The following is a 17,640-nucleotide window of genomic DNA, read 5'->3' as shown; positions in this document are numbered from 1 at the left end:
CTTCCTCCTAAGGGTGCTTCCCTTATGAAATCGAGTGGAGGTTGAACACATTTCCATGGCGTCTACCACGTTGAACATTTCATGCGAGAGTCAGTTTGAGCCAAAATGGCGTCCATACTTCTACAGCTTCCACACCACTTAACCGTAAGAATTGCGTGTGCAGGTCCCCTCCTTTTCCTCTTCTGTGTGTTTTGGCAGCATGGCCTCTTCTGCGAAAAGGCGAGCCGTAGGAATGGGGGTCAACCCGGAGGAGAATGAGGAGGAGAGCTCGGAGGAAGAGGCATCCGAGGGAGAGGAGGACAGCGAAGACTCCGATGAGGAGATACACGAGGTAAAATATATATGCATACAGTACTGTATATGATTTTAAGGTTGTGGGAGCCTCCCGCGGTTTACGACCAGATCGCATTCTCAAGTATCTCATGATTTATTATAATAACCTACAGTATATATACAGCAACAACTTTGACGTGTTAGGCAAAACAATGAAACTGTTTCAAAATATATTTACAAACATTACAGATAGGGGAAGACTATAAAAATGTGGTATCCACGTGGTTAGCAATTCCCCGTTGACCTGCCGTGTTTTGTTTTACTTGATAGGAGGTGAAGGTGGACTTTGAGGCACATGCGATCTCCGACAACGATTTTAACGGGATAAAGAAATTGTTGCAACAGGTGAATATATATTATGCTTTAACGTCGTTAAAATGACAGTTGCTACACCAAAAACAACTAGCAATGTACAGAAGCATGTTTACAGTTTTTAAAAGCTAAATAACTACTATCATGTTTCCATACCACATTTCATGAGACATCATGTATAGTCGACTTTACTATAGTATATAGTCAAATATATAATATATTATAAAGTAACAGAAAACGCCCTCTGCTGCTGGTGTCCATTGGAAATGACATTCTTGTGTGCACACCTTGAACATTTGATGAAAGGGTAATCAGTTCAGCGATGTATTATTTTCATATGGAGGATATTATTTAAAACCACAAGCACTGATGGTTAGCAACAACGGTGAGAATGATAAATTGCAGAGATATGTGAAATGTATTCAAGTAATACATTTGCAGTTAGTCAGTTGAACATAGGAATTAGCGGTAAGCAAAATTAATGTTGTTTTAATGTTGGTGGTAACTGTTTTGAGAATTTTGCTCTAAATGTCAGGATTTTTGCAGGTGCCAGTGAAACTTTTAAGAAGGCGATTTGGAGATGAAAAATGTCAACAGAGTGCAGAAATAACATTTAATTGCTTGTTCTTTGTATTTACATATAAAAATATTATATATTTTAGCAAGATCTGATTTCTTTTTAGAATTTGTGATGGTAGGTCCGTGTCATTGTTCTTTGAATATCTGCAAAGGAGGTGCAGATATTCAAGTAATGTATTTTTATTCTAGCTGCATGTACGTCTCAGACATAGGTTGTTTATTATTAATTCATAATTAACAATAATTAAAGTATAAATTCTCTTGTCCTCACAGGTATTCTTGAAAGCCACTGTAAACATTTCAGAGCTGACAGATATCATCATCCAGCAGAATGAAATTGGAAGTGTCATTAGAGTAAGAATTTGAATACTCTCTCTTCAAATTTCAAGTTTTTGTTTGTCATGTTTACCTGAATGCAATGAAATACTTGTGTGTTTCCTCACATTATTAATGACAGAACAAATAACATACAAATGACATCACAAATTGTTGGAGACAAGAACATAAAGCAATAGCATGTGTGCCAACAACATAGTGGAAAGTGGCATGTAAAATAGCAGTAGCAGCAGTATGCATAAACGTACATGTAGCAGCAATATACATGACATTATATAATAACAGCAATATACACATTGAAGGGTAGTAGCTATTATTTTAAGCAGCATTCAAACAGCAGCAATATGCAAAAACCAGGTAGTGACAGTACTGTGAGTATTTCACACTGCTGTATGCTTTTTGATATTTCATTTAAAGTACATGCATATGTGTTTTCACCTTGTGATATTATTAGGAAATGCAAACTTGGCTTTCACCTTTATTCCAGTGATGTGGTGATGTGGCACCAGCTGTCTCAAAATGCTAATCACCAAAATTTGTTCAATTTTAGATGACTTTTACTGGCACCTTTTTCACAGTGTTAAGAATCCTGGTGTTATTCTTGACAGTTTGGTTCATACCTTGGGTTTGTGACTAGAACTATCTTGAACTAACTTGGAAAACACTGGTGAGATTGAAACGTGCCTTAACAAGAGGGAGGCAAAATGCTGCTTCACCATGTTCAGAGTGTCTCTACTGGCTGACTGAAAGTGCTTTTGTGTAATGGCTTGTGTTTGTTTACCTTTTATGCAGTATTCTGGCATGTATTGCAATACATTTTATGTTGCTGTTTTGTTAAATGGCCTTTTTTTAAAACCTTTCTAGGTGCATATATTGCACAGTGCAGACATGTGATACTTGATCTTTTAATCACTAGTTTCTGTGCCAGTCCAGTTTTATGTTATTTAAATCTGTAATAAAACACTTTTTAACTAATGAGATTAATCAATTATTTCACATTATACAGTTTTGAAAAGCCGATCCACTTGAAACACTAGTGGATGGGATATTGACGGTCTTGGTCTATTTAATAATAACTGTGATCACTGCTCTTCTCTTTTTTTCAGCAAGGTGAAGTACCCGAGGATAGTGATGATGACGATGATCCTGATGAAGTGTTTGGATTCATTAGTTTGTTAAACCTCACTGAAAGGAAGGTAAGCACTCCAGGCAGTTACTGGGGAAGTTGTTTGCCAGTATGTGACTGTACAAAAAAATTGCTAAAGCATAGCAGCCCCCTCTCTGGTGGTTTTCACAGCGAAACCAGCTAAATGAAATCTTCAGCCTAAAATGAAATCATCCCTTGTTGGTGCCTTCATGTTTGCTTTTGATTGGTGTGCAGGACACCCCGTGTGTGGAGCAGATTAAGGAGCTTATCCTGAGCCAGTGTGAGAAGGTCGTCCCCCAGGGTGTCGCAGAGCAGCTGGAGAAGATCATGAGTGATACGAGCAAGCCTGTGGGCCTGCTGCTCAGTGAGAGGTTCATCAACGTGCCCCCACAGATCGCTCTTCCCTTGCACAAGCAGCTCCAGTGAGTCTTTCAGCCCTAGTGCTTGGGTTTCACAGTTCCAGCACTGGAGGGTGGCAACATTTATTCTCAACAGTTTAAGATCTATAAAAAATACCAAACTGATTAAAGTTAATCAATAATTAAGTCAGTTAGGTCATGTATGATCTTAACTGAAAAAAAACCCAAGCAGTTTCTGGGTTCCTCAGAGGACAACAGTTATGTGCTTCTGACCTACAGACAGAACAAAAGTACAGCTAGAAAAGAAAAGGATTTTAATGTCACTTTCACAAAGGATGGATTTATTTTTTTCTAATGCAAATGAGATGTTATTGCAATTTATAGTAATGTGTCATAGCTTTGAAAAACCTTAGACATTTTCTAAGATTTAAACCTTAGAAAGTCAAATAGAAAACTAGTGAGAAACACATATTAGAAAATTGACCTTGCAGATTCCTTATTTTTAAAATGCTGAACAGCAATGCTGATTACGTACTCCTAGTTAATTATGTGCTATCTAAACATGAACGTGAGCCCCTGTACAGTATTGGTGCTGTCACATGTTCTAAAGCTTTTGGATTAAATTTGTACAGAAGTAGGTCATTGCACTCCAGATGGAATGCTTTGTGGAAAGGCTAAAGTTCCATAACGTTAGTTTTAATTGCTGGAAAAAAGGAAAACAAGTCTAATCTGGGGTAACATTCAGTGAGATAAAGCAGAGTGTTACTCATATTTCCAATTCCCCAAAATTCAGGGAAGAAATAAGACAAGCCCAGAGGACCAACAAGCCCAGTGGAAAATGCCATTATTACCTGATGATAAGCAAGACCTGCAAGGAGGCAAAGAAGGGAGATTCTAGGAGAGGGGGTCCCCAAAAAGAGGAGGAGCTGATGTTTGCGAACGCCGAAGAGGAATTCTTCCATGAGGTAAACCAATCTGAACTTCTGTGGTCTGCGGTTTTTTTATTTGCTCGGTGTTTGGAAAGCTTCCCTGGCATAGATGGGTAAGTCGTGTGCATGCTAAACCTACCTCCTGTAGCAGCTGTTGTTTGTAAAGGAGAGCTGTACCTGCTTGGCCAGGTTTCACAGGGTGTCCAGGATTTAAGACATCATCTTCATCATGCAGTTCACATTGGAGTTCCAACTTAATTTCTTTTTTTTTCCCGCAGGAAGCAGTCATTAAGTTCAATTACTCTGTCCAAAATGAAGCCGACTCTTGCCTGGGTGGACGATGGAACTTTAATGATGTTCCAATGAAACCATTCCGTACAGTGATGTTAATCCCCGCCGAGTGCATCGACACAATCATGGCAAAGCTGAAAGAGTATCTGACGGTATGAGTAGCATTAAAGATGTGGGATAGCTGTTCATGTGTGAGCCTCTTTAGTTTGAAATTTGTCAAAGGAATTGTCAAAACTGGCTCTTGATACATACTGTGTCAGATCTAGTGACAAGTCAGGTACAGTTTTGCTCAAGAGTTATGCAAAATACTTTAAGAAATGTACATACTCTTTGTATTGAAAATACTGTAAGCATACCGTTGTATCAGAATGTAAGCTTACACTGCGGTGAAAAGTAAATGATGTTAAGGACACAACCATAGTTTGAATTCACATTTTGTTCCTTCAGGAATCTTATTGATCTTTCATAAAAAGGGCATATCGATACTCCCACCCATAGGAATTCATCGATATTCTTTAGCAGTTGTTTTCAAGAAACAAATGCATTTTCAGATTTGGATCCTGGTACACTTAAATCTGAAAGTTTTCAGCATGTCTTTTAAGAAATGTTAAAAGAGTGGGGTGGGGGATATGCTATCTGCTTTTGCAGACTGCCTGCCCTTGAACTTATGAAATCAAGTCACAAACTGCACCTGAAACTTGATTAACATATAATTAGTTAACAATAAAACAGACAATGGCCCTGTCAGCATGGGCCCTGGATAGCAGGATGAGGCTTTATCATTTAATAGATTTTCATTCTCTCTTAGAGAAGATGTGTTTTTAATCACGTGAGGAATCTAAAGTCAATTAATAAAATGCTGTGTTAATGCTTGTTTCATCTATACTGTAGCTGACAAGTGATTGAGGGATGTTCACAATAATAATTTAATCTGTTGTTGCTGCTAGAAGTTTATATTTTTATTTAAGTGCTGCTTTGAACAGATTCAGCAGCAGTAGTTGGCTTTTAAAATGGTCTTTTTACAGTCTTCATGAAATTCTTTCTACAGCAGCAAATTTTATCCTACCTTTTTTTTGCTTTAACTTTTTGTCTATTGTGTCAATGGATTACATTCTGCAGTAGTTTTACCAATTAATTAAAAAAACATTCATTTTATTTGCTATATTATGTAGATTGATGATTGTGTGCTCTGCAACAAGAGTGTACTAAAGATAGCGAGGAACAAATCAGTCATTCAAGAAAATAACCTTGAATAACCACCTCACAGCCAGGTGATGGCTTATATAAAATCCAAGCAGCTGCTGGCTGTCCTTTGCCTTGAGGTTCCACATGGTTCAGTACCTCAAGAATGTTTCCAGTAAAGACACAACACCACTCTAGTTTTAAATAATTTAATCATCCATAAACAATGTACCATATACAGTATATATTATATTCTTATCAAAACCACTGTACTGATAAAATTTTTTTGAATGAACATGTATTACTTTAACTGAAGTAAAAACAAATCTTTTAAAGACTGCAAGGTGGTTTTTCTTCATTTGCTCCCACATGTATCAATTGCCATGGTGATCTCTTCATCTTTCCTTGAGTATTTTTTCCAGTAAAAGATCATTGCTAAATTTACTAGCAGGTTTTATAATATTCTTCGGACAAAACTGCTTCTGCCCTATGCATTATCTAAAAATGTGTTAGTAGTAGCCTGGCAGCACCCGGACATAACCTCATTTTGAGTACTGTATATGCAACGTGGAGCTCTGCTCTGATTGTAAACACAGAGCTTACACAGCACCACTCCCTTGCCACCAGTGAACTCCGCCATGGCAAAAAAACAGGTCTTCTTCTCCAGCAGTATTCTACACTGTCTCTCTAGCTATGCTGAGCTGTTACATATACCTTTACAAAATGAACAATGAACTGGATTTACAAATGTCACTGTATAACACATCTCTCATAAGACTGATTTGCTTGGCAGTCCTCGGGCACGTCACTTGATAGCGTTTGTGTGTCTTGTTTCTTGTTTTTATGCACTGAGGATACGTGGTCAATAATATGCTGCAGTATATCTTTGCTCTCACTAGGGGGCAGATTGTAAAAGAAGTATTGTGGTGCCATCTGAATGAATCTGAAAAACAAAATAAAAAGGTTATTTATTTCCCTATTAAGACTTGCAGGGTTATGGCTAAAATACCAATAACCAATAAGAGGTAAAAGTTGTTAAAAATATACTTTTTCACCTTGGGTTGATGGACCCATCTAAATTAATTTGAACTTCATCTTTTCATTCCAACAGTTGATGTTATAGTTTTATAACAGCATACGATTACACATTTCTTGTTACAGATATTTGTTCTGTATACAATATGCTGCTCTCCACATTTCTTTGACATAGGAAATTTCTTTCACAATTGAATTGAAATTGAAATTTGACAATTTTGCACCAAGTACTAGACTTTTATTCAGCGACGGGAGATTACTGTCATCGTCTTTTTTGCAGTTGTAGTAACATGGGATTAAAAGTCTACTCTCCAATCTTTTTTTCCAATTTGTGGCCTGTGTGACTAAGAAAACAGTCCCATTTGCTTCTTAGTAGTTGAACACGTAGCAGTGGATTAGAAACTATACAAACGTTCCTGATCCCTTGTGTAAATTCTTTTTATTTCATTTTTTTTGGAGGTAATTCAGGTATTTAAACAAGTCTTATATTAGCCATGGGATTTATTTTTTTACTGTAGGCCGCACCTGCTTTTATGTAGGAATCAACAGTAAATGGTATTGACTTACACTTCGGGTGATATTTCAGAGACTGTTCGGATGCAGTTATTTTCAGACAGTGTGTATTCATGAAACAGGACCCACTCTGGCAAGCCCAATTGGTCTGCTTTTGAACCATAGCTGGAGAAAGGATGGATCTGAGCCATGTGTTTGTGTGTCAGCATAAAATAATTGCCTGAGCCGTCTACATCTCTTGCAATCTAAAAAGAACAAAAACACATTCAGTAAAGAGTCTGTTGCTTGACGGTAGGGTTAGGTACACACAAGTTTCAAATGATTGTGAATATGTACATCTTGTACAGAAAAATTACTGTGGAAAGTTGTTCAAAAGGTGATGAATATTTGCTTAACGGTGACAAATCTAGATGGTACAACACTTCAGCACTCAGAATCACACTTGGACAAGCAGCAAATTGTTTATGAAATAAAAACAAAGACTTTGGTTTCCTTTGAGCCAATTTTTATCAATTAAGTTTACCCCCTGTGAAGCCAGTATTCTTTTATGTACTTTTTCTCCTTGCTGTTTTCTAATGTATGACTCGGATAAGCAGATTTTCTCTTACCTGCATAAAATAGCCAGACAGGAGTGCTCTCTTTATATTCTGAGTGTTGCACTTTGTTCCAAATGAGGGCTCCGAGATGGGGAGCTCAATTCGTTTTAAGATATCTGTCAACTCTGATCGAATGGCATCGGCTGTCTGGAGAGCAGGGTAGCTGAGAAAGCAGTCCTGGCACCACTTCTCAATACTTGCATCTTAAAAGAGAAATATATATATAATTATATATTTTTCTATAAAATAACCCCCCCCCCCCTCTTGAAAGTACACAACACAATGGTAAATACAGATTCTTCTTCTTCTATATTTATCTTTATTTTGTAATACTAAAACAATATTTGTTCACAAGGTGAACAGCTTATTTTCCTTGTTTTCTGCATATGTACACAATAACAAGACAGCAACCAGGGGATAACAAAAATCGTATTGCATGTTTAGACAATTAGTATAATTATTAAAAGTTGACTGAAGATGCCATTCCCAACTGTAAAGTTGATAGTGTGCAGCCCTGTAGGTTTCAGAAAATGTCACGCCGGTCACTTACGTTGACTTTGCTTATAGGCATTGTAGACATTGATAAGGGTGAAATGGTCTCCCTCTGGGTGCTGGAATTTCATGTGACAGTGGAGAGCTGCTTGTTGGGAGCCAACAGGCGGTTCCAAGAAACAGCCTGGTGCTGAAACAAACCAGCATACATGGTTAACATACATGACCAAGCCAGTTTTCATAAACAGCATCTGACCCAAGACAGCTGCCCTCACAGAGAAGCTACCAGGGATTGACCTGCATGTCCATATGGTGAAATAAATAATAACAAGGACAAAGACTTTTTTTTTTTGTTATAAAGGAGTTATTTATGGGGAGAACATGCTATATCAATCAAAAAGCCAAATGTTAAAAGCAATGAAGTTCAAAGGGGCTCCCTTTGCCCTTTTGCATTGTTTCAAAACCAAATAAACTATCATATACTATCTCCCTTACCTTATCACCTAGACCTTTTGCCTTTGATGATACCTTACATGCATGGTTTGTATACATGTAGGAGAGGTACACAATATGAAGAACATTATCCATAAATATGCACAACATTTTCTGTATGGTTTTCTAATGCTTTGCACCAACCTAATTTTACAATACACTGGGTGTTCAAAAGGAAGCCCAGGATCTGACAACTGCTGGGATTTTCAAAGTTGCTTCCTTCAGAAGTAATGGACCTTCCTTGTATATAATACCTGTGAGCATAGCTGCAATGGTAAGCATTTCACTGACACAGTCAAATTCACAGGAAGCCAGGAGAGCTTTCGCCATCTGAGGATCCAAGGGGAACTCTGACATGATTATTCCGATTTCTGACAAATTTCCATCATCATCTAGAGCTGCAAGATAATCCAGTTCTTCCAAAGCCTGCATAAGACACTCTGGATCTGGAAGTGTAACAGACAATAACATTTGAATATTAATTTCAATTTGTTTCCACACTCAATGAAGGAATAGTTATAGATGCATATTTACGTATCTCCTACAACTTTGGTGTAGTCTATTGAAAATTAAAGTAGGAGCACTTGTATAGAAGGCACTGCATGTAGGATACCCACAATCTTTAGTGGGTAATACCATTTAAAAAAAAAAAACACCAATAAAGATTTACAGCAATAAATCTCGACTCCCAGAAATATGGAGGAATTTTTCAAGTCATTTTTATAGCGATACAATTTGTTACACAATGTGAGATGACACATTTTGTAGCTGATTGCGAACTAAAAAAAGCAGCCTTGCCAATATGAAAAATACTCCCTGAGAGCTATTGCATGAAAGCTTTTAAAAGTTATTCAATATTCCTTCCTGAACAAAGTGCAAAAGAATGGGACTTCCTGTTCATTGTGCTGAAGAGACTGACAAAGCAGAGCTGTAATCACTAATGATCTTGCTCCTTTATACCATCTTCTGCCACACTGTAAATATGTAGCTGCTACAGGAATAAATCACAGTTAGTCTTTCACATGTTGGGGCTGCTCTGATTACCAACAATGGTCCCTGGCTGAATGCTGTCAGCTCTGCTAATGTACAGCTGACTGACTCCAAATAACAGGCTGGGAGCAGGCATTCCTGGCCCATCTGGACTGTTTACACCAGCCAAATAAACCTGGGTTGAACTCCTGCCTTCCCTACTTAACATTTAACTCTCACTGTTCTGAAGCTTTTCATTTTTTTCGTAAAACCGTGCAGTATAAACCTCTATTTCCAGCCAAAAATACTGTTTTATTGCAAAATTATTTAAGTTATCAAGTTTTTTTAAGATTCAGGTCAAAACCTAAAAAATAATATACACACTGGCCTTGGTGTGTATGTAGCTGTCTTTAATTGTGACTTATGATTTTTACTTACCGTGTAAAGTAAAAATCCACTGGAAAGCCCCAGTCTTGTTTGTTTTATAGGTCATCTGTTTTTAAAGATTAGCACCACCTTTAAGCTATTGATGAATTAAGCAAATGGATTACAAATGAAGTGTTCCATATCTTTAGAAATCAGGGATTACATGGTGACCGACAAATTATACTGGGACTTGGACACTCAGGGACCAGGCCTGAAGATCCCTGACTTTCATGATGGGATCCAGGAACTGTATAAGTGCAATTCAGCAGTACTTCATTTTCTTTTACCTGGTCGGTCTATGAATTCACAGTGGCCCAGTCCTGCAATATCCATCCTCTTCAGGAAGAGCACTGTGGGTGTGAAGTTGGACTCCAGAATCTGTGGAGGATTCTCATCTGGCAGCTGTGTTTCCTCTGGGTAGAGGCAAAAACACTTCCCTAAGAGGATGAATAGAAATAAGAATAGTACTTAATACATTCAAATTTTTCAGTTATGCCATTTACTGCTTGTTTGAATTATTTTGTCCAGGGTAGCACAGTTGTGTGGTTAGTCTTGCTGCCTCTCGGCATTTGGGCCCTGGGTTCTGTTTCTGTTGTGCTATGGGATGTTTGTATGTTTTCCACAAGCCACAGGAATTTACATGGCTTTCCTCCCACAGACAAAGACAGGCTGATGGGTTAATTGGCGTCTGTGAAACTGGCCCCGGTGTGAGTGTGTGCATGTTTGCACCTGTGTGTACCCTTTAATGGACTGGTGTCTCGTCCAGTGCTTGTGGGATAGGCTCTGGGCCAGTTGCTGAAAGTGATGGTGATAATCTTGTCCATGTTAAAACAGTAGACATTAGCAACAGGATAGAATTTTGCTCTGGGAAACCAAAGGTTTTTACAAATCAGTTTTGAAAAAATTAAAATAACAGTGGCAAAATGTGGCTGTTCCAACTCATCATAATTGTGAATTCTTGATTTTTAGCACTGTGATGCATAAGTATTTTAATTTATTACATTGATACCACCTTAAAATGTGTCTGGTAAACTCTTACTAACCGGAAAAATAAAATCTGTTAGATGTTGTGGCACATTAGACGTTTAGAACAAGTGAAGAGTAACTTGTTTAGTAAAGAGATTCAAACTGGATTTCAATCCCACCTGCTGAACCCATAAGCTGCTCACGCATCTCTGCCTGGCTTTTACTGATTGGTCGCACCACAAGGGAGTTGGCTCTGATCCGAGGATTGTATACCTAGCAGAGGGAATTAAAGAGTTGTCACACGCATCAATATCGTTGCCTCTTGTGGGAATGCAAACACTGCAAATACAGAAAACACAGCCTGCAACAACAGACTTCCCGCCTGTAGGAATTTAAAAGTGACAAAATATGAATGGTTCTTCTTTAAGTCTTTTCCTATTATACATTTATATAAAAGCTCATGTAAAGAATGATTAATAGTGGTAAACAATGCACATTACCATAAGCTAAAGAAAAAACTAAAGAACATGAGAACGAGCCAGTAGGCAGATGCATGAACACTTAATGCAGCTTGGCTAAAACAATGATACAGTGAAATATTGCACATGCCAACACCAGATAAGTCTTCAGATCAATTATCTACCTAAAGCAGCACAAAGCAGTTTTGCCAATTTGAGGTTCTCATGTAGGTTAAATAATCTAATCCAGTGGCATAAAACGAATCATTGATAAATAATTGGAAGACCAAGATTGTACACAGAAAAGCAATTGGACATTTGCAAGTTGGACTGGCTACAGCTATGGCTGGAGAATGACCCAGGACACAAAAACATAAAACCTTGATGATATGGAACTTTTATCCAAATTCCAATTATATAAGCTTTGAAATGATAAAAAAAACCTTTATTTGTTGTTGCAAATTAACATAGAGAAACAAAACTGATGAAAGGTCTATAAATGTGTTACTTTTATCCTGTCTTTCACAATCTTTGCTTAGGGAAGGCTTGTTTTCCCTTCTACAGGCAAAGCTTATTTTCATGTTTAATACAGTAAATTGTATCTGGTCCCACTTGTATGGGTGCATGAACATCCTAGTAATCTCTTTCGCACTCACCAGACAGTCTTCTGTTATAAAATTACATTAGATTGCCCTGTTTTGTGCAGTAATTCAAGGTTAATTCACTCACATATCTTTTCTCAACCCCAGTGTCAATGACAAAGCTCACGGTATCCACCGCCCAGAACAGGTCTTCCCCCTGACTAGTGGTCAGGAAGACTCTTCTGTCAGGACACTTGCCGCTCTTTCCCTGCTCCTCACTCTGGCTGGGGATACACCCCCCTTTCTCAGGGCTCAGGGGAACAGGTACCAGCTCTCCCAGCTCTGGGCTCAGATTTGCTCCCTCTTGCCTGATTATGTCATGAGCACAGTCAACCTCCTGAAACAAAAACAGTGTAGTCAGATTTCATCATACGAACAAAGGGCCGTTGCCCAGTCCTTCACAAATCCCTATATTTTTTGGAAGTTCATGATTCCAGTTAACCTAAACCTTGCACAATACGTGTTACTCAAACTTAAATCACATAATCAATACACAGATACTGTATTCTATACTTGAAGAAAGCTTGTTCACCTACTTGCAGAAAACACTAAGTTCTATTATCTTGCATTATGTCTTTTGCTGCTGCATAATAATCTATGAAAAACAGCCTATGCCATTTTGTTCAACTAAATGTTTTTTTACTTATACTGTAGAATGCTCTAGGCATTCCAATGCTAACTGTAACATCAAAGATTAATGCCATTAAAAAATTAATGTCAGCTAACTACAGAAGTAAAACTCAAGGCTTTATAGGACAATACAGTTTTACAGGAAAGGAACTATACAGGAACACTGGGAGAGATCAATAAACACACTCTTAATAAACACAGAAGAGATGAGTGGGTAAATATTTAACAAACTATATGTAAGAAGAATTTTGTGGTTTGGAAGACTTACAGAAAAGAGAAAAATTAAGATTTTCACATCCTACAGAATAATATAAATTAGAACCTGTTAAATACTATGTAAAAAACTAAAATAGTCATCCCAGGCAATTGTAAACAAGTGAACCCTATCTTGATGAAGAAACCATTTAGAATCAAACCCGTTAAACATTGGTCTGATCAGCAAACCTGTAACTTGGTAACACTATTTAATAAGTGACAGCAGTGTGGGGTAGTAGTTAGGGCTCTGGACTTTCAACTGGAATTTGGTTCAATCTTGGGTAGGGCACTGCTGTTGTATCCTTGAGCAAGATACTGCACTGAGATTACTTCTGTAAAATGCCTAGCTGTACCTCTTTATATATTTGGACAGAATGTGTCAGCCAACTAAATTAATAACAAATAATATCATACCTGTGATGATGCCAAGAAGACCACAATATCACCACCTTCCTTTGTGTGATGGATCTCTAATACCAGTCGCAGTGCTGAATAGAAGTAGTCCTTTTGGCTGCTGTTGCTGTAAACCACCTCAGCTGGACACAGGGAGTCTAGCTTTATTAAAGGGATGGTGCCATAATATGTGAGCAGCTTTTTGGCCATATGGGGCACAGTGAGAATCACCACCCTCAGGTCTGGTCTCTGCAGTAAAATATCCTTCAGCAGCCCCAGTAAGACATCGGTGCAGACTGTCCGTTCATGGGCTTGGTCAACAACAACTACTCCATAGTGCTCCAGCAAGGGATCTGACATCATTTCTCTGAGCAACACATCATCAGTGCAGTATCTGTAAAATACGAGGAAAATCCTTGAATGTGTTTACTTTTCTGTGGATTAATATAGAGTTCATTTACACTGAAACACTCACAAATACTGCACCTGGTCATTTTTTCCCACTGAACTTCTAAGATGGAAATGGTATACTGTATCTGCCTTCAGCACAACCTTCTGCATGATGCACAAGGCCAAGGTACAAAAACAGATGTTTGTCCCTGCTCCTATTTCTGCTTTTTCTTTAAATTTACTACCGACAGAACTGCAAGACATCACAGCACCTGTTAAAATTCAATTAAGTCTTAGTGACTGACATCTCCTCCCAATACAATCTATTGGTTTTGTCAACATCTATCATTGATAAAACTTATACAAGCCTGGCTGCTTTCCTTATTCATTTTATAACTTACTCTAATGCTGTTCCTTCTTTTCTCTGACCCCTACCCTTCATCTTTTGGAAATCTGTGCTACCTCTATAATTGCCTTTTCTCTTTTGTTAGCTTCCTTGTCTTAAAAGCCAATATAAATGCTAAAAAGCAGCATATGGGGTGAATACTCCATTTGAATGAAGTGCAGCTGCAGCTCAACCCCCAACCTCCAAGCCACCCCCCACCCCTCTGCCCATTGTTGCTGATTCTTTAAGCGGAGACAGCCCCTTCAGAGGGGGTCTGAGTGTGTGTGCGTGTCTGAGTCTCTGTGTGTACACGGGCAGGAGTAAACGCAGACTACACAGACCTCAGGACAGTGTCACTGGAGCAGCAGGTCTCCAGGGGTACACTGTAGCCCACTTCGTGCCCGATGTTGACGTCCATCTCGTCAGCCACCCTGAGCGAGAGGCTCACGGCCTGCTGTCGGTGGATCTGACTACAGACCACCATTCCATGCTGGTACTGCGCTGACAGGCAGAATTCCGCACACCACTGAGGGATCTACAATGAGGAAAATGGGAAAAAAGGCCAACAACAAAGTATTAATCGGATGATTTTTTTTTCCCCAACAACCATTACTCTACTACGAACTTCTAGTTCCAGTATTTTCAACATTATTACACTACTACATAACTCTGCCTGCTGCATCTGTAGGGGCATCTCAGCACTCTGTGTGATAAAATAAACTAAGCAGAATCAGATTTTATGACAGGTTAACACATTTTCTTCAAGCATATTTTCTTGGAAGACATTTTAATGGTCTTCCCACTTATGTCTCCTCTACAGGAGAATCAGCTGGGTTACAAATAATAAAAACAGCGCCCCATCCTCATAACACCTTAAGAATGTAAGAAAGGTTACAAACAAGAGGCCATTTTACTCATCTAGCCCTTTTGGTAATTAGTATATCATTGACTGAAGAATCTCGCCAAATGTTTTCTTGAATGAAGCCAGGGTATCAGCCTCTATAAAATGGCTGGGTAACTTATTCCATATTACCACAGCTCATTGAGAAAAGAAGTGCCTCCTGTTCTCGTTTCTAAGCGCACTTCCATGCAGTTACCACAGATGCCCTTTGGTTCGAGTTTCACTGTTCATTCTGAAGAGATACGCTTGGTTGATTTTATTAATGCCTTCGAAAATTGTGAACACTTGTATCAGGTTCTTGTCTGCATTATACATCATATGCAGGGCTCCAGACCAAAAAAATACCTTGGGAGCCACTGGCTCCTAAAATGAAACATTTGACTTTTTTTATTCGCCAAATTCCAGAATCAAAATAGTTCGTCTGCAATGCACCCAATAAACTCAGCACATACGTTATCATACGTCTTTGATACAGTACATCCATTCTGTTCTTTTTCCTTAGCAAGATTTTGGAGGCATATTGTGTGAACGGTAATTCCTCGCGTGCGATCATGTAGGCTGCATTAAATTTCATTTTCACTTCTTAAAGGTCTTTCTCGGCTGTTTTTTCACAGGCCCGAGAGACAGCCCGGGCTAAAGGAGTCTGCCTTGGGGCAAACTTCGCAGTTACACAATCACGAGCTTCAATCAGTATGCTTCTGACTCTCCCCATGTTTTTTCTAAATGATTCGTCCCTTTGAAAAACTCAGTTTTCTGCAACTTCCTGACCGGCTTTAGAGCAAAAGTCGCAATACATCATTTGTTTACCATTCTCATGCCTAAGCCAAGCAAATTCCTGAAGCCACGAAGTTCTGAAATGCCGTTCAGACCTGTTGACGGATGAATCGAGCTCTTTAAAAAAAAGTCTATAATTTTACGCGTGTTCTAGCGCGAAGCTTCTTAGCTTGCTACCTATTAACCAAAAGTCACTGCCGTGTGCTGCGACGAAGGGGCGTAAAGGCGTGCGCTCTAAAGATGGAATTAAGTAACGCCTCATCGCCAGATTAAATTCGACAAAAATAACGTTTTGGTGTCTGTCGCTAATGGCAACTAGATTGTAAATTATTGTCGAAAATTCGTATTTTTCGTTGCCGTCTGGAGCCCTGATATGCCAGGTGTTTGCCAATAAATTTCATTTATTAAAAAAAAAAACATTTTATGCTTTGACAGTGTTTGCTAATTCTCCTAATTTGACATCTGCAAACTTGAAACGTTTATGAACTATACCAGAATTTCGTTAATTGATATAAGTTAAGAATATCTGTGGTTCTGGTACAAATCCCTGGGTACTCCAATAATTATGTGATCCTGATTTGTTATTCACCCCATTCCACTAACGGATTCAAGCAGTGTCATCGCACAGTTTGTCCACTTTATTTGACTGATCAATGCTCACGCTCATCCTTCTTGTTTCAAAAGATAAAAATAGCATTTTATATGTACTTCAATTTGTAACTCGGCAGATGCAAAGACTTTCACATGTGCTTTATATATGAATATCCAATGGATTTCACCGGCGTTCTGTAGAATTGTTTTATGTTCTTTTAAAATCGGTGAAGAAAGTTATCATAAGAAGGCTTATCAGTAGGTGGCCATTAAGATCCTGCCCTACGCAGCTCACAGCTGGACTTGCGTCTTGTCCGGCTGTCGTGGTTCTTCTGTCTGACAGCCTGTGGCCTACAAAGCTAGCCTTCTGTTGCAAGCATCATTCAAAGCTGTGCTTAGCAGCTCATTAGGAGGGTCATATCAAGCAGCAGTCGCTTGTGCATGTAATCTAAGGTACTAAAAGAGACACTTCAGGTCGTCACAGTCTGGCAGCTGCTTTACATACTGTAGATGTTAAAAAATAGAAACCTAGCTGGCTTACATTTTTAAAAATTACTGGACACTTAAAAATGACAACCTCCGCAGCAAATGGTTTAAAAATGTTATGGTCAGGCCAGTGATTTTATAGTCAAGCTTTAATTCTAAGCTTTAGAAAAATACTTTATTATACATCTTGAAATGTTAGTGCTTTACTTTATGCGCAGCTTGCACTTCAATGAGAATGGCTGAAATTCATGGTTGTCTAAATGCCATTTTTAAAGTTCATCATAACTCAGGAGATGTCAAGTATTCTCAATCATCAAAGCCACTGATCACATTTAATCACTGGACTTCAGAATCAATAAAGAAAAACAAGAAAGGGGCCACAGGTGGAAGATAAGGGAAAGCTCGCCAAGCATTAAGAACAAGAGCTCTACACAAAAGAGTGTGGCTGTCTGGAATAAACCACCCAATCAAATTGTAAAGGCCTTCTTTTTACTTCTTTAAACAGCTGGATGAGAGTCTTGGATCAGTTAGCTACTACTAACTGAACAAGCTAGAAGGGTTAGCCGCCCTTTGCTGGTAGGTTCTCTTCTATTTGTAGAAATAACTAACAGGTTAAATATTAACATCTTTAATTTATACTACTTGTACAAATAACCTCCTGTGAGACAGTTTTGGTAATGTTTACTGAACCACTAAATATAGCCATCCCAATAAACTGAACACAGACTCATTCATTAAGTTCCTTAATGAATGTTCTCTTTTGTATGTGTACATTTTAG

General features: G+C 38.5%; 2 protein-coding genes across 3 annotated transcripts in view; one reads left to right on the top strand and one right to left on the bottom strand.

Moving 5' to 3' along the window:
• Nucleotides 1–52: 52 nt before the first annotated feature.
• bccip (BRCA2 and CDKN1A interacting protein) lies at nucleotides 53–5,807 on the top strand. The gene is made up of 7 exons (XM_088635111.1): nucleotides 53–331; nucleotides 604–678; nucleotides 1,498–1,578; nucleotides 2,667–2,756; nucleotides 2,942–3,129; nucleotides 3,860–4,031; nucleotides 4,274–5,807. Exons 1-7 carry the CDS (start codon nucleotides 200–202, stop codon nucleotides 4,442–4,444), a joined length of 909 nt encoding a protein of 302 aa, XP_088491237.1. The 5' UTR covers nucleotides 53–199; the 3' UTR covers nucleotides 4,445–5,807.
• Nucleotides 5,664–17,640, bottom strand: part of LOC148661405 (putative pre-mRNA-splicing factor ATP-dependent RNA helicase DHX32) — a 13,022-nt gene continuing 1,045 nt past the window's right edge. The window contains exons 2-11 of one of the 2 annotated variants that reach the window (XM_088635103.1): nucleotides 14,451–14,644; nucleotides 13,356–13,728; nucleotides 12,145–12,393; nucleotides 11,137–11,230; nucleotides 10,279–10,428; nucleotides 8,851–9,042; nucleotides 8,163–8,294; nucleotides 7,625–7,815; nucleotides 7,071–7,261; nucleotides 5,664–6,411 (exon numbers count right to left, since the gene is read on the bottom strand). In XM_088635103.1, coding sequence (XP_088491229.1) covers nucleotides 6,219–6,411; nucleotides 7,071–7,261; nucleotides 7,625–7,815; nucleotides 8,163–8,294; nucleotides 8,851–9,042; nucleotides 10,279–10,428; nucleotides 11,137–11,230; nucleotides 12,145–12,393; nucleotides 13,356–13,728; nucleotides 14,451–14,644 — 1,959 coding nt within the window. In that variant the 3' untranslated portion in view covers nucleotides 5,664–6,218. The remainder of the gene's footprint in view (nucleotides 6,412–7,070; nucleotides 7,262–7,624; nucleotides 7,816–8,162; nucleotides 8,295–8,850; nucleotides 9,043–10,278; nucleotides 10,429–11,136; nucleotides 11,231–12,144; nucleotides 12,394–13,355; nucleotides 13,729–14,450; nucleotides 14,645–17,640) is intronic. The other variant, XM_088635104.1, reaches the window with a different exon arrangement.

The sequence above is a fragment of the Lepisosteus platostomus genome, chromosome 6 (genome assembly GCF_059453375.1).
Source record: "Lepisosteus platostomus isolate fLepPlt1 chromosome 6, fLepPlt1.hap1, whole genome shotgun sequence".
Classification (NCBI taxonomy): domain Eukaryota; kingdom Metazoa; phylum Chordata; class Actinopteri; order Semionotiformes; family Lepisosteidae; genus Lepisosteus; species Lepisosteus platostomus.
This window is presented reverse-complemented; position numbering and strand designations above follow the sequence as displayed.